Source organism: Oryctolagus cuniculus, chromosome 5 (genome assembly GCF_964237555.1).
Source record: "Oryctolagus cuniculus chromosome 5, mOryCun1.1, whole genome shotgun sequence".
NCBI classification, from domain to species: domain Eukaryota; kingdom Metazoa; phylum Chordata; class Mammalia; order Lagomorpha; family Leporidae; genus Oryctolagus; species Oryctolagus cuniculus.
This window is the reverse complement of record NC_091436.1, coordinates 164,503,916-164,527,557: the sequence shown is the minus strand read 5'-3', so window position 1 is coordinate 164,527,557 and position 23,642 is coordinate 164,503,916. Positions and strand designations below refer to the sequence as shown.

The 23,642-nt window shown below is 55.7% G+C and overlaps 1 protein-coding gene across 2 annotated transcripts; it reads right to left on the bottom strand.

The window, feature by feature from the left end:
* Positions 1-2,233: 2,233 nt before the first annotated feature.
* On the bottom strand, positions 2,234-11,294 carry NRN1 (neuritin 1). Of its 2 annotated transcripts, XM_002720948.5 has the most exons (4): positions 11,164-11,294; positions 10,341-10,464; positions 6,291-6,435; positions 2,234-3,404 (listed from the first exon to the last, which is right to left on the bottom strand). In XM_002720948.5, exons 2-4 carry the CDS (start codon positions 10,393-10,395, stop codon positions 3,176-3,178), a joined length of 429 nt encoding a protein of 142 aa, XP_002720994.1. In that variant the 5' UTR covers positions 10,396-10,464; positions 11,164-11,294; the 3' UTR covers positions 2,234-3,175. The 2 variants fall into 2 exon arrangements, with proteins under 2 accessions (XP_002720994.1, XP_008272478.3); XM_008274256.4 differs by lacking the exons at positions 10,341-10,464; positions 11,164-11,294 and adding an exon at positions 8,104-8,969.
* Positions 11,295-23,642: the final 12,348 nt, after the last annotated feature.

The following is a 23,642-nucleotide window of genomic DNA, read 5'->3' as shown; positions in this document are numbered from 1 at the left end:
CCGGCCTCTGGAGCAGGCTCACCTTGAGGACGGCACCTCCGCGCTCCGCACTGGATCTACCCCAGGAGGCCCCGCCCCAGTCTCCGCAGCGCCCTAAGGGTTCGAGGCCAGTCGGCGCTCGCGCCATGTGGAGAGCCTGGGGCCAGCCACGGAGGTTGAGAGGGTGCGGGGGGGGGGCCTGCGGCCTGAGGACGCCCCACTATTGCCATCCCCACCCCCGCTCAGGCGATGGGATCGACTCGCCCTGGTTAACCGCACAGTCCAGAACCCGCAACAGGGCTGACCGAGTTGCTGCTAAAAACAATAGTAATAATAATAGCGATAACATCAACACACATATGGAGATGTCATCAGCAAGTTACAGGCGTGGAGAGTGCAATGATAATCCAAACCATCACCACCACAGAAGAAACGTTCTCTCGCGAGCCACGCGCGCGCACCCACGAAGCCTCAGGGTCCGAGACTCGCTCTGCGTCCCCCAAGCTCGCTCCCAAGCGCACGTGAGCCTGCACCCTGGCCTAGGACCGGGCACCCCAGTCCCTTGCAGGGCGCCAAGGTCTCCAGACTCCACAGGCGATCTGGCACGTGGGCGGAGTGGGGGCGTGGAGGGGAACCCGGCGGCGCAGCACCCTCCCTGCGGGCGTTCCCACTGGAGAAGGATTTGGAACCGCACAAGGAGCGGAGGTCCAGGAGCAGGGGCGCATTTCCAGCGCGCCAGATCCCCGCCCCCTTGTTCCCTCTTCCTCCTCCCTCAGCCTCTCTCGCTTAGATCTTCCAGGGATTGATTTCCAGGGGAGAAGCCCTCGTTGCGAGGGGAGGGGTGTCCTCCGTAAGGAGGTTCAGGGGCCACCCTGCCCCAGAGTGCTCGAATTCAGCCAGCGAGGGGGCCGCGCTGGGCACCTGCCGCTCCGCGGAGGCGCGCTATTGTGGCAAAAGTCACGCAGACGCCCCCCATTTTTCTTCTTCTCCCCCCACCTCGTTAACATCGGGGTTCAAAATAGGCTCGGACATTTTAATTCAAGTTCCAGCGGTTGAGCTCGGTTCAGAATCATCCGATTTTATTCCCACTGAAAATAACCCCGGAGACAAACCCACCCGCTGTTTTCCACAACCACCGGCTTTCCAGGAGGGCAGCGCGGGTCTCTGGGTTTTCAGTGAGTACCAGGGACGGACCGAGTCACTGGATGGCTGCAGGGTAGCGGGTGAAACTGGTGCGGGAGGGGCCCGCGCGGCGCGCGCGCGTGTGTGTACGCGTGCGTGCGCGCGCGGCCGGGGTATCCGCCGCCTCTCTGCGCCCCCGCAGCTTCCAGCGCTGGGGGCGCAGGGACCCATGTGTTGCTGTCATTCAGTGCGTGGAGGGAATGCAGATCGGGCTGCGACCCACTGGGTTTGATTTATGAACTGTTACGCTAGCGGTTGTTTACACATTCCATTTCGGAGCCCAGGAGCACCCTCCCTGCGGCGGGCGGTGCGGGGACCTGAAGCCTCCTCCTACCCCCGCACACACCCCCGCAGACACGCACCCCCAAGGCGGCCCCGCAGCTTCCTCCCACCCCCGCGCCCTTGGAGACCTCAGCTCGGTTTCCTGAAAACCGGGGACCGGTGCGCGCTCCCTGTCCCAGCCTGCTGCAGGCCTGCCGCCCCCGGCCCCCCAGTTGCCCGGGCTCCTGTTTACACGGCCGTGTTTACTTCTCCGCGAGGCCACGCGGGGCCTATAAATAGGAAAGGTGGAAGCAGTTGGGCTGCGGATCAATAGGGCCCCGACTCCGCGCCCTTTCAGCAGAGCTGTCTTATTAATTATGAAAGAATTCACCTGCTCCCCGCCTCCCGCCGGCCCCTCTGCTGGAGCCCTTAATGGCGGTTCCTTCGCCGGCTGCCTCTGGCCACCGCAGAGGAAGAAGCGAATCGTGGTTAGGGCCGGGCTGAGGGGACCGGGTCAGGGCTCAGACCCACGCCCGGGGAAGGGCGCAGCGGCCAGGCCTCGGGCGTTCAGTCCCAGCGCGCGTGCTGCCCCGCGCGCAAACCCACTTCCTCTGAAGCGCACGCAGAACGGCTATTTACAAAATAATAACAATAATTCATTATAAAACCAACTTCCTCTTTCCTTTAAGTCAGCAGAATTTCGGGGACCGGGCCGAGCGTGGAGCAGGCGGCGAGCAGGCGGCTCTGTGATCAGCTGTGTGTGCTCAGCGCACAGGGCTGGCTTGGCGTAGGAAACAAACGACACCTCCACTTCAAACAATAACTTTTATTTTATACTTCTCTATACTTTGTAGCAAATCTTTTTTTGCTGGATTTAATTTATAATAAACTTTTTAAATTACATCTCTCTTTTTTTTAAAATCAAGGCTCTTTTATGTCAAAATCTTTTTTTTAACTATATTTTAGGTTAACGTGTAACATCCCCCCCTTGTGATCTACGCCGTTGGATATTCAGGTATTACTGTGTGAGTAACAGCTAAAACAAGAGAGGAGGGAACGAAAAGGCAGAGGACTGGAAAGATGCGGCAAGTTAAGTAAAGCTAACCCTTCAGTGGCCGTAAGCAGCACTTGTGACAACCTCCACTGGACACCAGCGACTCCCTCCTTGTGTTCCCTCTCTCCCTCCTAGCCACCTCCTGGCCTGTCCCTTTTCTGGAGGAGAAATGTGCAGTGGAAATGATCAAAACAAGATACTGTGGCAGAAAGACGCGAGTGTGAACTGGTCACCGTGTGCTTTGCACGTGGACATCGCTCTGGGATTCCTTCTCCTGGCCTTCTCCTCTCCACGCATTCCTATTAGGAGGAGCCCATCATGCTTCATGTTATTAACATGAGAATATAGTAGGTGGCCCAGGGCCGTTCCTGAGATACTTTTGCCAAAAAAAAAAAAAAATTTAAATTTAAAAATGGGAGTGGGTTGCCGTTTTCTTATTTTTGTGTGAAGACGGACTAAAGCTGAGGTCCGATTGGGCTGTGCTTGCTCGCTCACTGATTGGTAACATTTGGCAAAGAAAACACGAGAACTCGAACGAAATTAAAAAAAAAAAAAGAGAGAACCAGGATTTCCCACAATCCTACATGAGTGTTTTCAGCATCACAGAATCACGTCCCCAAAGAACGAATGGATCTTCCTCTCGGTTTCCGGGAGCATGGAGTGAGTGTGGGTGGGCGCGCGGGGGAGCTGGCCCTGCGCTCAGAAGGGAAGCCAGGTCACCAAAGCTGCCCAGAGGGACACCAGCAGCACCGGGAGCGCCGGGAGCAGTGGCCCCGCCGCGCCGTTGCCGCTGCCGCAGAGTTCGAATAAGCTACCTTGGATGTTGAGGTTTTTGGATTCTTTCCTCAGTTTATCCCACATATCTTTCGCCCCTTCCTGGCAATCCGTAAGGGCTGTGACCGTGCAGCTGTGGAAATCCTCCCAGTATCTGGCGGGGGGCAGAACAAAACAGAAGAAGCGGGTTCACGGCGGGCCTGCGTGCGCCCCCCAGGCTCCCGCCCAGCCCCCGCGGCCTCGCCGACCTCCCGGGGCGCCCTCTGCCCGCCCCCGGTTCCGACGACCCCCTCCCGGGACTGCGCCAGCCGGCGACTGGCCGGACCTCGCCCCTGGCCCCCGAAGCCGCTATCCGAGCAGGGAGGGGCGCCCCCTGGCTCTCTGGTGTCCTCTCTCGGGGGAGCTGGGCGGGGACCCGGCTGCCGCGAGCCCGGGTGCACCTGCCGCGTGGCTCTGGCACCTCGGCCCGGGCACACAGATCGCTCGCGGGCCTCCGGGAAAGCAGAGCTAAGCCTGCAAGCTGCCGCCCATTAATACCTCTTAGCCTGCAAGGCGGGCGGCTGGCACGGGGCTCGGCCCTCCCCTGCAGGCTCCGCACACTCTCCTCCCCCTCGCCCCTTCTGTCTCCCGCCTTCTCTCGCGGCGGGGCTCTCGCCTTCGCCCTCCTTTTGTTTCCCCCAGGCCCTCCGGTTTCCTTCTCCTTCCCCTCCTCCGCGCCCGGGCTCCGCTCCGCGTGGCTCTCCTGCCTTGCGCTCCGCAGTCCCGCCGCTCATCCCCGTCCGGAGCCTCCAGCCTGCCTCTCCCGGCTCGGTGAGTGTTTGCGTCCGCAGCCTCTGGCGCCAGTTCGGCAGCCTTCGCCTGCTTTGGCAGATGCTTGGGCTCCAGGCCTGCGCGCCTGGCCCCGCTTCTTCCCCACGTCCCAGTCTTTCTCCTGGGTTTGGGGCCATATGGGGTCCCCTCCTTAAGGCCTTTGGGGCCAGCTCCCAGCTGCCCGGGTCCAGCCTCGCGGGCTCGCGCCCTGCGCACCGTGGCCAGCCCTCGAGGGCCCCGCTGTCTTTCCGGGCCTCGGCTCAGGGTCCTGGAGCTCAGCGCCAGGCTCGGCCACCTCCTCCTCCCGGGCTCCGCTCCTGGCCCCGCCCCCAGAACCTTCCTCCAACCTGTCCTTTTTTTCTTTTTTAATTGTCCCCCTTTGTTCTGAAAACCCAAAATAGCTCCCGAGACTAAATATAACCCTAAACCTAGATCGATTCCTGGGGCGCTGTCTCCTCTCGGAGCTGGGTCGATCTCTCCGTCTCTGAGACTCCCGGCTGTTGCTCCCACCTCACCCTGGCCCCAGGTGCCAGGTCACTGGCAGCTGTCCTCTACGCACTTGAGTGGCATTGTCGCCCTCTCTGCCTTGTGCTGGCTGTCTGGACTGTAAGCCTGTTGAAGACAGGCATTGTATTTGGTTTCTCTGTCACCCCACCTTCTGGTGCTTGTTAGACTGTTCCGAGCCTGGTTTCTCTTCTAAAGATCTCCATTCTTCCATTAATAAGGGTTGTATGTGTGGGGGAGAAGGGGTCTTCCAGGTTGAACCATTTATAAGAAACAGCAAGATTTAGACAGGAGAGGTTGCCAGAGACAGCTCTCCTGAGGAAGTACTATGTAATCTACAGCCCTCCCCTCAAAGGATGTCTATTAAACCTCTCCTTCCCTGGTGCACCCCGGGACGGGCACAGGGTCCTCCCAGGAGAGGGCAAAGTGGACAAGAGCAGAATTCCACCTGGGGCTCTGGGAGGTGGGCGTCAGCTGAGGATGGAGCCACTGGCAGCGGCTATGCGGACCCCAGGGAAGGACCCTCCTCACCTACTGGCTTCCCAGGACAAAGTTCTGTAAAATTAAAAGAGCTTGTGAATAGCCAAGTTCCAGCCATGGAAGGGGGGTTTGGGAGCTGCTGTCTATGTGGCCTCACACCGTGTGAGAGGATTCTTACCTACGCCAAGACCTTTGGAAGGCAATGCCTTTTGTCCATCTCTAGGTGGGCACTGTGGTACTTAGGAAATTGTTCTAACAGGGACTCCTATCGAATCAGTCATAATCAAACAACCACCCTTACCATGCCCTCACACCCCAGTCCCTCAACTGGGCAGAGAGGAAGGCTTGACCGTGCAGAAAGGCTGGCATGCAAAGTGTTCCCTCCAGTCCTTAGGAACAAAGGGCACCTCTTGCCTTGGTTTTATTGGAGGCATAGGAGAGAAGGAGGGAGCAGTTTTTTTTTAAGAGTGTTGCAGAGAATGGGGGGCGTGTCTAAGGGCTGCAGCAGCTAAGATGCGGTAGGTCCCCTGCAGGAGGGCTCTGCTGGTTACCTCCTTTGCTACCAGTACCAGTGCTTTGCCGCTGAGCTCTGGGCAAACGCCACTGGGCCCTGCTTTCCCGTTAGTCTTGGGGCCTGCAAACCTCATAATCAGCCGCAAACTCATTGCAACAGTTGCTGGGCAAATTCACTGGCACACAAATAAAACATGGTGTCAGCCTTTCTCCTGGAAACGGAGCCCCGTGCCCACATTTTCTTGGTGTGCACTGGAGGCGGGTGACTCTATCTCTATGCGAATCTAGCAGTACTGTGAGAGCTCCCCAAATGCAAAGCGGTGGTGGGCGGCCACTGATGCCCGAGAGGGGAACTGGAATATCACCTCAAAGCAGAGGGATTTTGAGGCTGAGGAACGAAAGGAGCGGCCGCCGGCGTCCCTCTCCCCAGGGTCTCAGCGCACCACTGCGCGCGCGCCTTTGGGGTTGCACAGGGCTGAGACCCGGCTGCTGTGGGAAGGACTCTCCTCTGTGGCCCAGCCGAAATCACGAGCCCTCCTTGGGCAGTGTGGTTTTATAACCAGGGCCCTGGGCCTCGGGGGCCTCGGACTTGTCCGACGGCCTTGGCCTGGGGTGGGTGGGAGCCAGCAGGCTAGAGGGCTGGGATTGGCGTTGCGCAGACCCGGGGGCGCGGCACTCTGACCTCAGCAGCGCCCCCCGAAGAAAAAGCCAGACGGCCCGAGAGGACACTTACGTGCACACGGTCTTGATGTTCGTCTTGTCATCCAGGCCCTGCGGGTAGTTGGCCATGCTGTCGCCCAGCTTGAGCAAACAGTCGGAAAAGCCCTTAAAGACCGCATCGCACTTGCCCGCAGCTCTCACGGCCTGCACCAGGTACGCTGCGGAGAGGAGGGGACACCGGTCAGCAGCGCCGCGATCCCGCCCCCGCCGGCCCTCGGCCCGAGCGCGCACCCGCAACCTGACTGCGCGGCCCTGGCCGAGGCCCAGTGTCCAAGCCCGGGCGCGCGGAGTCAAAGGTGCGTGAGAGACGCTGCCCAGAAGCGCGGCCCTGCAGCCCACGCCGCGTCTGCCGCAGCCGGTCGGCGCGCGGCGGGTGTGGGTGGCTGGGGGGTGGGCGAGTCCAGCCTCCCCTCCGGCTCTCCTCCCTCCCGCCTCTCGCTCCGTGTCTTTTTCTGTTTCCATCGCCCCCTCTTCTCACGGCCCTCTCGCTCTCTTTCTTTCTCCTCACTCCTTCCTTCGTCTCCCAACACGTCCTCCCAGCCTTCCCTCCCCCTGCAAGCCCTGTCACGCCTCTTGCAGGGACACGATTCCATCTGAGAGGCAACAGGAGGGTCTGTACGGCAGAGGGGGAGGTGGGGAGGCGGCGAGGCGCGGGGTCACCCTGATGAACCCAAGGCTGCATCCCGCGCTTGGTGCGTGGTGAACGCTTAGCACACGCTGCGGAATGAATGAACGAATGGAAAAAAATAAGTCTCGGGAAGCCCCCCCAGCAGTCACCGAAATTGCCTACCGGGGAGTCTGTGTTGCGAGCGAGGCACCCTCCCCTCCCCATTGCCAAGAGGGACCCAGAGGCCGCGCCGGGTCACGGCTGTGTCTGCACCGGTGCCCTCGGCGCACCTCCGCGGAGGCCGAATCTGCGGGCCTAGTTCCCCTGCTGCCCTGGGCTTCAGGGCGTCTCCCCTTAAGACGCCCGGAAAAACCCGCAGCCGCTGCGGGCCCAAGCAAGGTAGGACCTTGGCCCCGCTGGGTCTCCAGCCCGGCTGCGGAGCGCCGACCTTGCTGCTGTGGGCCCCGGCTCGCTCCGGAGGGGCGGGAGAGAAGCTGGGGGCGGCCGGAGAGGGAGGAAGAGGACACCCAGGCCCCACGGAGGGTTCGGTCCCTGGTCTCGAGACGGCCAAACCCGGAGGCGCCCGACGCGAGAAGCGGGCTCCAGGCCGCGGTGGCCATTTCTCTCCACCGTGCCCAAAACCGAGAGGCCCCAAACCCACCCCGGGCGCGGGGAGAGCGCAGATCAGCGCTGCTGGCGGGGCCCGGAGACGAACTGGGGGTGCAGGATGCGGGCCTTGCGGCCGACTCCAAGGAGGACTCGACTCCTCGACCCCGCCCCGCGCCGCGCCGCGCAGCCGCCGGTGCCCGCGCGCCCAGCGGACGCAGGCCGGGGAGCAGGTGACCGGGCCCTCGGCAGCCTCGGAGGGAGCACACCCGGTTCGCCATCGCTGCAGCAAAGCGAGGCGGGCCTTGCGCTCTCTAATCCGGAACTGGAAGCGCTGGGGGAGGCACCACCCGGGTTAAAGTGGATGGCGGCTGGGGCAGGCAGATCCTGGACCCTGCCGAAACCTCCGGGGTCCCTTTAGAAACACAAATTAAACAGGCCTGCGACTAACAGCCAACGGAGCGCCGATGGATTCTCGTGAATCCACGAAATCTTTGTTCTAATGAAATTCTCTCCGGCGCCTTATAACGCACGGAACAAACACAGCTTGCAGCAGCCACCAAACCGGACACTGTCCGCCCTCCCCTGCCCTCGGGCGCTCCTTATCCCTTACCTCCACCCCCAAAACTCGCGGGCGAAAAAGAAGTCCCTGAGATGCATGGGCAATTTTTTTTTTCTTCCAAAGGGAGTTGGGGCTGGCCGGGGGCGGGAGGCTCTCCCGTCACGTTATCTTTGGAGCAGCCCCTGCACACCGCGCATGTCTGAGTGTGTGCTTGTGCAAAAATTCCCGTCCTTTGCAGCGGCGGCGTCTCCTTCGGCTCCCGCCCTGGCTGGGAGGCCAGGAGCCTGCGCACCGGCCGGCTGTTGCAGGCGCGCGCGTCCCTCGCCATCCTTCCGGGCAACCCGGGTCCGGCGAGGCTCGGCGGACCACCCGGGTCTCTTCTTCCCCGTCCCCTCAGGCGTCCCGGTCTTGAGTGGTTTCCATTCGTTCATTCATTCGGCTTCTCATTCATTCCAAACTTCTCTAGCCGCGTCTCCACTCGCGTTCACTACCTTGCCCATCTCCCCAGCCCCCACTTTTATTGCCAAATGTCAATGGCTTGGGACAGCTCCCAGCCATGAATTAATAAAGAGCGAGGCTCCGGTGCCGGAAAGGACAGTCATTCGGGAACAAATACGCTCGGTTTCCATTCCACAGCCGACAAATGGCTGGGTTCCTGTGTACAAAATGCACTTCCCTTGCACCACCGCTGTCCTTTTTTTTTTAACCTCTCAAAGTAAGGCTATTTTTCACCGAGGAAAATAGAGACCCAAAACCTTCTCCGACTAAAATATCGGTCTCTCGGAAACAACTGCTGTGTCGTGCTGTCTAAATATTTGCAGGCTGATTACAAAACGCCACTTCCATTTATTTCTGACATGTGAGAGCTTTGCAGAAATCATCTTTATTGATGGCAAGTCTGAGCGCTCATGCCAAAGCTCCAAAACAACTAGATTCGAAGCCTTCAGGCATTTTTTAGAATTAAAGGAAACCGCTAACAACCCCCATTTACACTCTCTAAAAGCCCCGTTTTTGCAAAAAAAAAAAAAAAAAAAAATCAAAAAACCCAGAGACTCAAAACCATGCCAAATGCATAAAACTCTACCGCAAAGAATGTATTTTAATGATTTGAATGTCTAGAGAAGTAAAAAACCCGTTTCCTCCACATTTCTTGGGAAGACAAGTGTTGTGGGCTCCCTCTCTAGCCCCAGACCAATTCCCTAAACACCCCCCCCCCCCCGGCGCAATACTGCAAGGATTTGTCTGCACAGAACAGAGCCTCCTGCCCCAAAGGGTAGGAGGTAACACCAGAAAACCCATCTCCAGAAAACCCGCTTGAAGAGTTCTTATTTTCCCTCTGGTCCATTCTATTAATAACCCGCTTCACTTTCACTTTCAGGCCGCGGTTAATTAATGTTCTGACCCGGCGTCAGAAATCCGGGGTTTGCTGGCTCCCCTGTTTTCTGCATTCTGGGTGGAAAAGCTGCGAACTTTGGAAAGCTCCCTGACAATGTCACCGCCGCCCAGCATTCCTTCACACAACACGGGGACTGCAGAAATCGGTCCACAGTCCACTCCCGGGCAAACCAACAGAACAGAACAGCCAGAAAACAGTGCAAATACTCTTAACCCTTTCCTACACCTAAGCGACCGATGCCCACGTGTCCACTTAACCGGCAAATGCGCCCAGAAAAGTCTGTCCACCTGCATTTGTCTAGATTCGGCCCCCTCAGTGGTCCACAGGGCACCAGATGTGGTCTGGGGTCTCAGGTCGTTCCCGACCTGCTCCCCTAGCCCGGGCTGCTGCACCCGGTGCAGACGCTGCAGCCAGAGTATGGGGGAGGGGAGCGGCAGAATGACAAAGTTCTAGCTGCAGCGGTTCGAGCCGAGCCCAGGAACACCTCTGCCTTCTGCACGCCAACTTTGCAGCCCTGGCTGCAGGCGCCTCTCGACCCCTCGCCACAGTGTCTCGCAGCTTCCCAGGGGCCAGGGCATCGCCCCCTGGGCGCCCCGAGCCCGGTCTCACCCCGGGGAAGGAGAAGCGAACGCGGCGCGCGCTTTGCTGGGGGAAAGCCCTCTGCGGGACCTGCGGGCCCCACTCATTTCCCGGAGGGCGTTCCGAGTCCCCTTGTGCGGGACACGCGAGCCCCCGGCAGCCGCTGCCCCCGCCCTCGGGAGCTTGCGGGCTCCTCGGGAGCTTGCGGGCTCCTCGGCACCCGCGGCGGCCGCGGGTCCCCCTCCGCGCCTCGGGCCGGGGGCTGCTGGTCGTCCCCACCGCCCGCCCGGAGCCGGGCCGGGCGGCCACTTACCTATTTGCACCGCGAGGATCAGTGAAATGTATCTGCCGTTCAACTTAAGTCCCATCCTACGTTTAGTCAAACCATTTGCGGCCGCAGACCTTTAAATAGTTAGTTTTGAGAACGCGGGGGAAACCTGAAAAAAAGGCATTGCCAACAAGTTCCGGGAGCGACGGAGACTTTATGCACCGGGAAGGCAGAGGGAGGAGAGAAAGAGAGGGAGCGAGGAAGAGACAGAAGAGAGAGAGAGAGAGAGAGAGAGAGAAGAGAGAGAGAAGAGAGAGAGAGAGGGTGGGGGGAGAGCTGGGAATGGTTCACTCCATTAGGAGGGGGCGGAGGAAGTACAGCCTCACGCCCTCGAGCGGGCCTGACGTGGGGGATGACACGGAATGAATTTTTTTTTAATATAGACACCTTGGTAGAGAATCGCCATTTATAGTCGTCAGAAGCTGGAATTAATCAGATATCTCCAATTAATGTGCGATCCCAACGGAATCTCGCCTCCCCCGGGGGGGTGGTGGTGGTGGTGGTGGTGGTGCCCACTTTCCCGTCCCTGCGGCCACCCCCGCCTCCGCCTGGCTCCCGGGGCCCCCCAACCCCGCCCCCTCCCTGCGCAGAAGCGGGGCTCCCCCTCCCCTCCCCGCCTGGAGCCGGGGAGTCCTGGCGCGCCCACTCGATTGTTTCGGAGTGCTCCCGATCTCCTCCAGGAGCCGGGGCAGCCAATCCAGCCCCCCTCCCCTGACGCAGGGGGCGGTTGGGGGGCTTAGAGGAGCGGGAACGGGAGTGGGAGAAACAGCTAAGCCCCCTCCGCGGCCCGCCCCCTGCACTTGCCTACCCTCTCTTCCCTGCAACCGAGTCACCGCGCTCGGGGCGCAGCCTGGAGCTGGCGTGCGCACCGCCGGGCGCCCTGCACGAGCTCACACTCGCTCTCCCCCTGGAGCGCCCTCCGCACACGCCCGGCCCCGGGGGTTTGGCCCGCACAAAGTGGGGCCCTCAAATGGATTCCGCCCGCCTTGTGAGTTTCACCGCCTCCTGCGTTGGCGCAGGCGAGGGGGCAGCTGCAGCAGACGCAGCAACCCAGTCCGGTTTGGGGGGTGGGGAGGGCGGAGAGGGCACCTGAGCAGGAGCCTCTGCAGGGACGACTTTCGGGTACTGGAGGTGGAGTCTCTGGGCTTTAGCACATTGCCCAGGCCCGCGCTAGCGTGCACTCGCTTCTTTCCCATCTCGACGCGACTCGCGGTTGCTGACTGCGCCGCACACGCACACACGTACATCACGTACGCACACGCACACCCAGACCCGCGCACACCTGCACGGCCTGTTGGTGCGGGGGCGCAGACCTCGTGCCGGCGCAGCAGGCTCTGCAACCCGGGCTCGTGCCGCTGCGCCCTGCCCGGTGCTGCGGGCGGCCGAGGGCAGCCTGAGTTCAGAATGGAAAGTGCACGGGGATATTTCCTTTCCAAACGCAGTGAAGCGTTGGTTTATCTTCCCATTTAATGCACCAAAAAAAAAAAAAAAGCCTAAATCTTATCTTTTCTAAGTACCAAAGAAGGCATTGGCTCACTTTATTACCTAAACCCGTAAAAAAAAAAAAAAGGAAAAAGATGAACCCCTTCCCCCACAGATCTTGCACAACTACACCACAGCCGGTTAGGATTTCGAATAAACAGCAGAACTGCGAACGGGTGCAGATGTGGCGCCGAGTTTGCCTCTCCAGGCGGCGTGCCACTCGTGCGCCCACCTCGCCGTCCCCACGCTCAGCACTTGGAGAGGCGTAGAGAAAAGGACAGAACCGAGCGAAATAAGGGGAGGGGGCGGGACTGACGGTGCGGGCGAGGGGGGTCCCAACTGCAGCACCTGGTGACGTGGAACCACTGCATCGCGCCGGCCCTCGCCCGCGTCCCGCAGGAGCCGCAGGACACCGAGGTGGCGGCCCGGGCCCCGCCCCAGGTGATGTCACCAGCCCGGGGGCGGAGAGACGGGGGCTCGCCTCGCCGGCGTCCCAGGGCACGTGAGCGGCCCCGGGTGTCCCCTTGGCCCGCGCTGGTAGGCTCCGCAAAGAGGCGAAGAGGTGGGCGGGCCGGGGGCCGGTGGCGAGAGGCAGGCGTCCCTCGGACCCGCCCCCGGAGTCCTCCAATGGCAGGGCGGGAGGTTGGTCAGAGGGGGCGGGCCGCAGGTCGCCGCCCCGCCCCGCGGGGGGCCCCCGCATCCAGAGCTGGCCCACGCTTTTCTCTCCCTCTCCCGCAGCCCAGGTGCTGCCCGCCTGGCGCGCGCGGTGGCACAGCCCGGACTCCCGGGCACTGAAGACTTTTTTTTTTTTTTTGCTCTGAATATCCTTGCCTTTCTCCTTCTCATCCACCCACCGGGATCTTCCAACACATTTTCTGATCCTCCGGCACCCCGAACTTGGCGGCTGTCGGGGTGAGGGGCGGGGTGGGACTCCGCAGAGCCGGAGCCGGCCGGGTGCAGGGGAGCAGCTGCCTGTGGACCCGCGCGCGTGCGCACGTACATCAGCCCGCAGCCCGGCCCCCGGGCCGCTCTGGGTGGCGCTGCGGGGACCCAGCCGCACGCGCCATCCCTGGGGCCGTTCCTCCCTCTGCACCGCTCTGGCGTGGCTCTAGAAAGTGAGGCGTGAGAGGCGAGCAAAGTTCAGTACATAAATTATTTGGTGCGGTGAATGATTGACAGCAGATGTTAATGATGGTTTTTGCTCCCCCCTCTTCACCCCCGCCCCCGGCTTTTAAATCATGATCTTTCTGGTTCTTGAATTAAAAGGTCATGCGACCCAGGGTTGCCCGTGCGCGCCCACTCCTTGGAAACGTGGGGGCACCGTCCATGATGGCAGGTGTCCATGGAGAATGAGCTTCCTGCCTGATGTGAAATGCCCACCGCATGTGGTATTTGCGGTGAAGGGCACAGTGGAGCAGGGGGTGCCTTATCGGGACTGCAGTGACCTTGGCCGCGCCGCGCTTCTCTGGTTGTCGCGTCTTAGTCTGAAAAACGCAGGGGACAGGGCCACCGTGGGGGCCCCAGGGTTGTTACCCCTCTGACACGTTCTGAACTGGGGATTGGGATTGTGGCTCCCCCCATCCCCCAAATAGAAGTCCGCGCAAGGGTGTTTGTTACAGGCCAAAGTCTTGCAAGGACGTTTTTTCGGATAAGCAATTTTGTTTAAAGAAACACATGCAGTTCAGGAGAGGAAAAAAGCCACCGGTGCTGTTGGGATCTGCATGTTGAATTCAAGGCACAAACCCAGGAAACTCCTTACTCCTGACGCTGCCAGGAAGAGACCACATCTCATCTGGGGCTGGATGGGCACCATCTCCCTCCCTCAGCCCAGGCTGCGGCAAGCCCGGTGTGGTGACAGTGTGCCTGTTGCTTCACAGCTCTCTCTGCCAATCCACCATAAGTGGACCCTCCAGAAGCTGCCACCACAAAAAAGAAACAAACACCCCCCAAAACTAAAAGCAAAACAAACCACAAAACCAGCCCCTCGAAATGGTTTGCAGGACCAGATGTCAGGGTCTCTAGGGAATTCCATCTCTGTCTTCTAGAAAAAGAAGTCACTACTACAGAATTGGAATGGGTTAGTCTGGCGACACATATCTCCATCTTCCATTCCTTCAGCTAAAACCCCCAACCCAATTATGAATGCAAATGTATACAGCTCTTTGCACTGAAATGATAACTATACCATATTTAAGTGATCAGCCATATAAACAGGAGGTGGATCCAAAGTTTGTGGGGACATGTTGGCAGGTGTCCCAATAAAATTCCACTTCAGGAGGTTTGGGTCTACCCTCACCTCTGGTACTTGGTAAAGTGATTTATTCTCATTTTGGTCCTGCGACTCTATGGGAAATATGTTGAAATCTTTGGACTTTACATATATGGCTGAAGAAGCTTGATCTCAATGCAGAAATTTGAATTCTGGGAACAAAGGCTATGTTTGAAATGTATGAGTGTGATTAGCTTTTTTCTTAAAAATAAATTCCTTATTTTAAGAGTTACATAGTTTATATTGTGAAATATACACACAGAATAATGTACAAAAGCATGCACAGCTCATTGACCTATTCTTATGTTTGTTTATTTGAAAGGCAGAGTTACACAGAGAGGTAGAGAGACCCAGATAGAGAGGGAGAGAGAGACACACACACACAGAGAGAGAGAGAGAGAGAGAGAGAGAGAGAGAGATATCTTTCATCCTCTGTTTCACTCTCCAAATGGCCTCAAGGGCCTCAGTGGTCGGGGCTGGGCCAGGCCAAAGCCAGGACATGGAACATCAACTTGGTCTCCCACGTGGGTGCAGGGGCACTTGGACTTGGGCCATCTTCCACTGCTTTCCCAGCTGCATCAGCAGGGAGCTGGGTTGAAAGCGGAGCAGCCAGGACTTGGAACGGGTGCTATGCTACGGGATATGGGATCCTGGCCTTGCAAGAGGGAGCTGGACGTGCTACTGCGCCATGAGGCCCCTCTATTCCGGATTTTACTAGCGGCTTGTTGTGAGATACCAGTGTTGTAGGAGGCAGCTGAAGTCACTGTGCCAAGTGCAGGGCCTGGGGCTTTTAATCTTTGGAATTCTTATTTTAATTTCTTAGGATTTTTATTGTATATTATTTTATTTTACTTTGTTTTCATTATTCCATTTAAACATAACAGTACATTATATTAATTGACAAACATTAATTATACATATTTATGGGATATATATATCTCCAGCGTGGCATTAGAAAATCTGATGTCAATCGACTTTATGTTCCCTTGAAGATACTTTGTTGTAATCTGTATAATTGTTTCTTTGTCCGTCAAATTTCACTTAAATGCATTCACTGGCATTTAAAAATTTTATTTATTTATTTTTTGAAAGGGAGAGTTAGAGAGAGAGAGAGAGAGGTCTTCCATCCACTAGTTCACTCCCCAAATGGCCTCAATGACCAGGGCTGGGCCAGACCAAGGCCAGGAACCAGGTGCTTCTCCCAGGTTTTCCACATGAGTGCAGGGGCCCAAGCACTTGAGCCAGGGAGATGGACCAGAAGTGGTGCAGTCAGAAGTCAAGCCGGCACCCGTATGGGTTGCTGGCGCTGCAGGCAGTGCCTTTACCCGTTAAGCCGCAGTGCCGGCCCCTAGAATATTTTTTTATTATTACCTTGTAGCAGCTTCTCCACCCAAAGGCTTTCTTTTAATGGACATCTTGTGATATGATCAGTGCTTTTAGCCCTTGTTTATACTCCTGTGGAACTGTGGTCTTCCTACTTTTTACTTGTAATATTATGGTTAGTGGTGAATTAAGCTCATGATAATAGATTGGATCAAAATCATGTCCTTGCAAAAATTAAAGAAAAAAAGAAAGGAAGGAAGGGTGGTGATTGAGAGAGGGAGCAGGAGGGAGGGAAGTAAGGTTGTCATCTTAGAACTGTTCCTATGAAATACATGAAATCTGTATTAATAAAAATTTCAAAAAAGAAAATCAACCAATCAGATGTGGGGCGTGTCCAGCCCACGTAAGACCTGCAAAATTATTTGGTCGGATTATGCCAAGGCAACTGCAGATGGGACTTGAAATTCAATATGTCTGTTACAGGATAAAAAGCAAACAAGAAAACCCCAAGTATTTCTTTTCTTTTCTTTTTTTAGTTCCAAGGAATTTGTCTCTGTTTTCCTTTGCCCGTGCAAAGGGCCCCCACCCTCCACTTTGACATCCTGTGTCTGCAGAGTGGGAGGATCCTCTAGCTTTTTCATACAAGCCGTGGTGGTTTCCTGAGGCTCGTCAGCAGTTTCTCCAAGGAGCTTTGCTTCCCTTTATTGGCAAGCCCGGGCAGTCGTTGCGCCTGTCTGCTGACAGATTGCGGCTGATGGACAGCCTGGATGACTGAGCAAGTAGGTGCACAAAACACGTGTGTGCGCGTGTGCACAGTCATGACTGCTTTGCTGTGTGGCCGTACCAGGATAAACATGAGTTCACACTGATGTCTCGGCTCAGATGCACTATGCCATGGGCCATTCCTTCTGCCTCCGCTTGCCTCTCTCTAACCCCTTACCCCGTCGGTGAGAAACCTGGCTCCCACTCTCGGCTGTCTGTTTCGCTAATTGTCTGGTTCTGGCATACGTGTCCAGTGCTTTAACCTGTCAACAACACGCAGTGCTCATGGACACCTCCTACTGCCTTTAGTCCGCTCAGCTGAAATCTTCGGTCAGCATCTTTTCCCTGCACCCTCCTTGCTGAGATGGCTTCGTTCATTTGAAGGATAATTAGACTCTTTTGTCATCTTCTGTATTCTGCCCCGGGATTCCTTGACCTCCTAAATGATTTTTACAATTTCGCATACATTAAGTCTCACTCTTTGTGTGGCAAAAATTCTATGCAAATTGGAGCTGATTGACTTTTGTGCAGCTTCAAAATCCTTGAGAAAAGAATATAACAGCCTCATCTTAGCCACTCTAACTCAAATCTGAAAGCTCCCAGGGAAGCGTTTAACATAGTGCTTCAATCCTAAGGAAAACCGACGTGGGGCTCGGGGCACTCGGCTTATTGGTTAAGATACTACTTAGAGGGCCAGGGCTGTGGCATAGCAGGTAAGGCCACCACCTGCATCCCATCTGGGCACTGGTTTGAGTCCTGGCTGTTGTGCTGCCATTCCAGCTCCCTGCTAATGCACCTGGGAAAGCAGCAGAAGACGGGCCAAAGTGCTTGGGCCCCTGGACCCAGGTGGGAGACTCGTATGAAGCTCCTGGCTCCTGGCTTTTGTCTAGCCCAGCCCTGGCTGTTGCAGCCATTTGGGAAGTGAACCAGTGGATGGATGACTTCTGTCTGTATCTGCCTCTCTGACTCTGTAAATCTGCCTTTCAAAATAAATAATAAATAATTTTTTTAAAAAAAATAGTCTACTTAGAATATCCTGGTTTGAGTTCTGGCTTTGCTCCTGGTTCTAGCTTCCAGATAATGCAGACCCTGGGAGGCAGCAGATGTTGGATCAAGTAGTTGGGTCCATGCTACCTGCAGTGGGGACCTGGATTGTTTTCTGAGGTCCTGCTTCAGCCTGGCCCACCCTGGCTATTGTGGGCATTTGGACAGTGAACCAGCATATGAGAGATGTATGAATAAAATAAATAACTTAAAAAAGAATATTGTTAGCCACATAAATAAGTATAATTTTCAAATAGCCACAGATTAAAAAGTAAGAAAGATGCAAGTGAAATTAATTTTGATAATACCTTTTATTTAATACAATGTATAAACATAATTACAATATTGAATAGGTATAAAACTTATTAGGAAGCCATTTTATATTTTTTATATTGAGCTTTCAAAATCAGTTACATTCTAGCCTTTCAGCATATCTCAGTTCAGAGCAACCGCATTTCAAGCTCTCATGACACACACGTGGCTAGCAGCACCTTGTTGGAAGTTAAAGATTTAATGACACTCCTTTATTCAGCGGCCTTATTTTAGAAAACAAGGCACAGGATTTATTTTAAGGGAATCAGAGCAAGGAGAATGAACAGACATATCCAGTCTCCTGTGTCCCTGTGTCAAAGTTAGGGCCTTTTTTTTTTTTTTTTTTTTAAAGCAGTGTTCCTGCAGGTAGCTTGATTTCCTTCCTTCCTTCCTTCCTTCCTTCCTTCCTTCCTTCCTTCCTTCCTTCCTTCCTTCCTTCCTTCCTTCCTCTCTTTCTCTCTTTCTCTCTTTCTCTCTTTCTCTCTCTCTCTTTCTCTCTTTCTTTCTTTCTTCTTTCTTCTTTCTTTCTTCACAGTTATTTATTGATTTATTTGAAAGGCAGACTTACAGAGAGAGAGGGAGAGACACAGAGTTCTTCCATCTGCCGGTTCATTCCTCAAAGAGGCCAAGAGCCTAGAACTACACTGGGGTCTCTCATGTGGGTGGCAGGGCCCCAAGCACTTGGAACACCATCCACTGCCTTCCCAGGCACATGAGCAGGGAGCTGGATCAGAAGCAGAGCACCAGGACTCAAACTGGCACTCATAGGGGGTGCTGGCATTGCAAGCGGTGGCTTACCCCACTGTACCACAATGCCGGCCCCGAAGTAGATCTTGATAGGAAAGGGCTGTTCCCTGCCAGCTGAGGTGGAGGCACCGGGGTGGCTGAGCTTCCCCAGGTGGGAAGAGACAGCTCCTCTCCCAAAGCCTTGGAGACCCCGTGGCAACCTCACCCACCGCAGTGGCCCCCAGGCTTCTCCGCTCAGCCTTTCCCAGCTCGCTGTGGGTGGCTGAGCTGTACCTTGGCGGCAGACTTATCAGCTGTAGACACTGGAGCGTGCAGGGGTCGCCACTCATCCTCCCTAGGGTTTTACCTGCTGCGTGACCTTCGTAGCTGCTTGCAGGGAATTTACTAAACTTGGGGAAACTCCTTTATTTCAATGGAATATGGGTTGAGTCCATCGTTCTCCTTAGAAGTGTCATTTAAAATGTGGCTGCTTGTCACTAGAGATGGAACTCTTCCCCACAGGTCAAGAGTGTGGCTGCAGCATGAAGGAAAGACAACCACGTCTCCTAACAGAGCCTGTGATTTCATTTTCATAATTTCACCTGATTCATCTGTTTAAAGTGTCTTTGTATCCCTTCTCCCTTCCCCACCCTTGGCGTGAGGCTGAGCTCTGGGGACAATCTCTGCAGAACTTTTCTGGGTAAACTTGCCTTCTGTTTGTGCGTATGAAGAGGCTATACCGTAATAAACTTCAGGAACTGAACCTGTTAGCCCTAACAAGTAAGTGCACCCTCACTGACCACAACCAATACCTTCCTGATCAACCTGAGTCATTTGCTAACGCAAAATGGAAAGGAGCACGCGTGAGGCTATGGCTTGGAGTCCGCCAGGCTGATGTGGGATTGGGTTCTGTCTTCCTCCTTACACTTTTGGCTCTAAAACTGTCCAGTTATTTACTGTCTCAAGGCTTTGGTATCCTTAACCCTGAAACCAGGAGACAGGTGTTGACTGCATGCGGGGGTGTGGGGAAGAGCAGGTGTGACGCTGTGTTTAGAGAGCTTCCCACAGGTGAGGCATTGAGAAGCAGACACACCCTGTCTGCCTTCCTGGGCTTCAGTTTCCAGATCACCAAGTGTTCGCCTCACTTAGGGAATCACACTGCAGAGTTCATGGTCCCTCTGCCACTCAGCTCTCTCCTGGTGTTCTTGAGCCACTTGGTGATTTCAGGTCACCTCTCCCAAGTGGTCATGGTGCTGTTGGTCAGTTCTTGGGCCAGGGAATAGTTCTTATTTGTGTAGTCTACCTATGCATAGCTTGCTATGCTCCTGAGCTAGGAGTCCACTCTGCAGCCTGCTCATCTCTCTCTCTTTCCACAGAGACAGGTGGGTGCAGTACGTGGACTGGGATTCTAATTTGGAGTGGGACTGCTATGGTTGGGTGTGGTTTGTGCTCCCAGAGGACCACTGATGGACTGCTTGGTCCCCAGGGTGGCCATGTTGACGTGGTAGGAGCTTCAGGAGGCGGGGCCTTGGGAAAGTAAAGTTGTGGAGGCTCCACCCCCAAGAATGGAGGAATGCTTCCTGCAGGGAGTGGTTTAGGTCCTGTGGGAGGGCTCAGTTTCCAGGAGAGCAGACTGTCACCCCCGCCCTGCTCTCCTGCTGCCCACCTCAGCCTGTGATCTTTCTCTTGCAGATCCTGTGATGCTGTTTGCAAGAGGCCTTCATCAGAGACTCCAAACTTCCAGAGCCGAGAGCTCCTGTTTTCCTGTAAAGACCCAGGCTCAGGCATTTTGTAACACAAGGAGGTCTCAGACACCAACTTAGACCTCAGGTTTAAGTCATCTCTTTCCACCCCAGTTTTTTTTTCTGAAACATTTATTTACTTATTTGTTTTTGTTTGTTTGTTTATTCAAAAGGCAGAATTGGGGAGAGAGGGAGGAGTGAGAGAGAGAGAGCTCGATCTTCTCTCTGCTGATTCATTCCCCAGATGGCCACAACAACCAGACCTGGGCCAGATGGAAGCCAGAAGCCAGGGACTCCATCCTAGTCTCCCACGTGAGTGCAGGGGCCCAAGCACTTGGGCCATCTGCTGCTTTCCCAGGTGCATCAGCAGGGAGCTGGGTTGGAAGCGGAGCAGCCGGGACTTGGAACGGGTGCTATGCTATGGGATGTGGGATGCTGGCCTTGCAAGAGGGAGCTGGACGTGCTATGAGGCCATGAGGCCCCTCTATTCCGGGTTTTGTGAGCGGCTTGCTGTGAGATGTCAAGGGCTCGCTCAGATTTGCGGGGCTCTCTGTTTCAGTTTTGTGTTTATGTGTGTGCTCCATTGCTCAGAGCCCTGGGCAAAGTGGTGAACAGCACCCAGGGCACGTGGCTGCTGCTCTGAGCATTGTCTGGGTATAAGCCATGTGAGCCTGGGTGAACTTGGGCCAGGGATTTTTTTTTTAGGAGAATTTAATAAGGAATTTAAATGAGGTCAAAGTAGTAGAAGTGAGGTAGGGTGGATGAAAAGGTACTATTTTAAAAGAACCAACTCAAGCTAAAGAAATGATTGGCATTGGACTGTACTACAATTATTTAGGGTTTCATGGGTTGAATTGTTTTATCCTTCCAAAAAGATGTGTTGACTCCTAACCCCAGAACCTTAAATGTGGTCTTATTTGAAAATAGCATCTTTGCAGAGGTAAAGTTAATGCTGAAATTGTGTCATTAGGTTGGGTCCTACTCCCATATGACTAGTGGGGGGTGTATACACAGACAGACATAGATACACATACACACACACACACACACACACAGGAAGATGATTTGATAACAGTCATGTGGCATCAGAGTCAGAATAGGAGTGAGGGGGCCAGTGTTGTGGCACAGCAGGTTAAAACCCTGGCCTACAACGCTGGCATCCCATAAGGGTACTGGTTCCAGTCCCAGCTGCTCCACTTCCAATCTAGCTCCCAGCTAATACACCTGGGAAAGCAGCAGAAGATAACCCAATACAGGGCTTGGGGCCCTGTATTCTTGTGGGAGACCCGGGAGAAGCTCCTGGCTCCTGGCTTCAGATCAGCTCAGCTCCGGCCATTGAGGCCATTTGGGGAGTGAACCAGCGAATGAAAGACCTCTTTCTCTGTCTCTATCCCCCTTTGTAACTCTTTCAAATAAAAAAAATCTTAAAAAGAAAAAAAAAAGAACTAGAGTAGTGAGTAGTGACTCAATAAACCAAGTAGCGCCCATGACCACTCACACACCATCAGCAACGTGGACGGGGGCCCGGAGCAGATTCTGCCTCCCAGCACCCAGAGGGAGCCAGCCCTGCTGGTACCTTCCTCTTGGACTTCCAGCCTCCAGAGCTGGAAGGTGAAATGCTCCTGTTTGTTCAGCTACCCAGCTGGTAGCACTTTGCTTTGGCAGCCTTGGAAACTAACACAGAGAATACCGCGGCACGGCGAGGACCAGTGGGACTTCTCCAAAGGGCACGGGATTCCTGGTGAGTGTTGATCCCAGAGCATGAAGGGATGTGGGCCTCAGACTGAGCTGCCCCGAGGCTGCTCGTCTTTCCTGTGGCCACAGGGTCCCTGGGCTGAGACTCAGGCACACTGGACTCTGAAGCGCTTCTCCAACTGCATGGGTGTCTTTGCAGAGGGTTGGGTGGCGGTGGGTGGGGGCAGCACTTGTACCTAGCTCTTGTATCCTTTCTGAATGGTCAGCAAAACCTCTTCAAAAGTTTATAGCTTAGAGGGCTAGCGTGGCATAGCAGGTTAAGCCGCTGCTTGTGACGTCAGCACCCCGTACTGTAGTGCTGGTTGGAGTTCTGGCTGCTCTCCTTCCAATCCAGTTCGTCCTTCCTTCCTTCCTTCCTTCCTTCCTTCCTTCCTTCCTTCCTTCCTTCCTTCCTTCCTTCCTTTCTTTTGACAGGCAGAGTGGACAGTGAGAGAGAGAGACACACAGAGAGAAAGGTCTTCCTTTGCCGTTGGTTCACCCTCCAATGGCCGCTGCGGCCGGTACACCGCGCTGATCCTATGGCAGGAGCCAGGTGCTTCTCCTGGTCTCCCATGGGGTGCAGGGCCCAAGCACTTGGGCCATCCTCCACTGCACTCCCGGGCCACAGCAGAGAGCTGGCCTGGAAGAGGGGCAACCGGGACAGAATGCAGCGCCCCGACCGGGACTAGAACCCGGTGTGCCGGCGCTGCTAGGCGGAGGATTAGCCTAGTGAGTCACGGAGCCGGCCTCCAGTCCAATTCTTTCTAATACTCCCAGAAAGGCAGCAGAAGATGGCACAAGTGCTTGGGCCCTGCCACCCCTATGGGAGACCTGGATGGAGTTCCTGGCTCCTGGCTTTGGCTTGGCTCAGCCCTGGCCATTGTGGCCATTTGGAGAGTGAGCCAGTGGGTGGAAGATCTCTGTGTCTCTCCCTCTTTCTCTGTAACCCTGTCCATCAAATAAATAAGTAATTTTTTTAAAAGTTGATAGCTCAGTATCTGCTGCATTGGGGTGAATGGTGTCCTACCTTTGGGGGAGGTGGACAGGTGAACAGAAAATAACAAAGGGACACAGAGACAGGGCTGTGCTGGGGTCACCACAGACCCAGCCAGTCCCAGGGCGGTATTGGACAGAGAGACTTGAGGGCCATCTTCCTGGACCCTGGAGCATGGGTGTGGGTCAACTACTCAGAAATAAGTGGAGGACATGTCGGCAGTGGTTCGCTGACTGACTCATAGCGCCCACCTCGCCACACTGGAGGCTTCCATGAGGCTTCCCTTACTGAATTCAGCGAGAGGATGAGGTTGCTCCGATGATGTCCAAGGAGCCTTCCTGGCGTAAAAGTCTATCATCCTAATTAAACAGAGATGCCGCTGCGCGTGCGCGGTGATAGTCAGCACCGACTCGCTCGCTTCCTTCTGCGGGTGAGGGAGGCTGCCTCTGGACCCTCGGGCTAGGCCGTCACAGCCGACACCGCGCTGTTCAGAGTGGGAGCGCGCTGACAGCTGTAGCAGGTGACAGCTGGCAGCCTGCGGAGACGGCACCATTTTCTCATCTGAAAACCAGCGGGGCAGGTGGGGCTGGGGAGCCAGGTGGTCTCTAACGCGCCCTCCAGCCTTAGTGGTTGGGGAGGACGAAGGACAAGGAGGCATTAGACTTAGGACATCCCATCCCTCACCTCTCAAGAGCCCAAAGGCGCGTGAACATGAAACAGAATTCAGGGAGCGAATCCAGCCTCTACGAGGACCTCGGTAACGTAGGGGCTCTCCAGGTACTCGGAGGTGAGCAGGGGGATGTGGCTTCTGACCCCTTGCCTCTTAGGGTCTGATGGGAGACATGTAGTTGACCCATGATGAACTGGGGCAGGTGCTCACACGTTCCCAACTGGGGAAA

Excerpts from the sequence above, each read along its gene's own strand:
- NRN1 (XM_008274256.4), bottom strand. The coding sequence starts at position 8,380 with ATGGCGAGGGACGCGCGCGCCTGCAACAGCCGGCCGGTGCGCAGGCTC. Across the intron at positions 6,436-8,103 it reads CGCGAGTTTTGGGGGTGGAG|CGTACCTGGTGCAGGCCGTG; the intron begins GTAAGGGATAAG and ends TCCTCTCCGCAG. Across the intron at positions 3,405-6,290 it reads AACATCAAGACCGTGTGCAC|ATACTGGGAGGATTTCCACA; the intron begins GTAAGTGTCCTC and ends GCCCCCCGCCAG.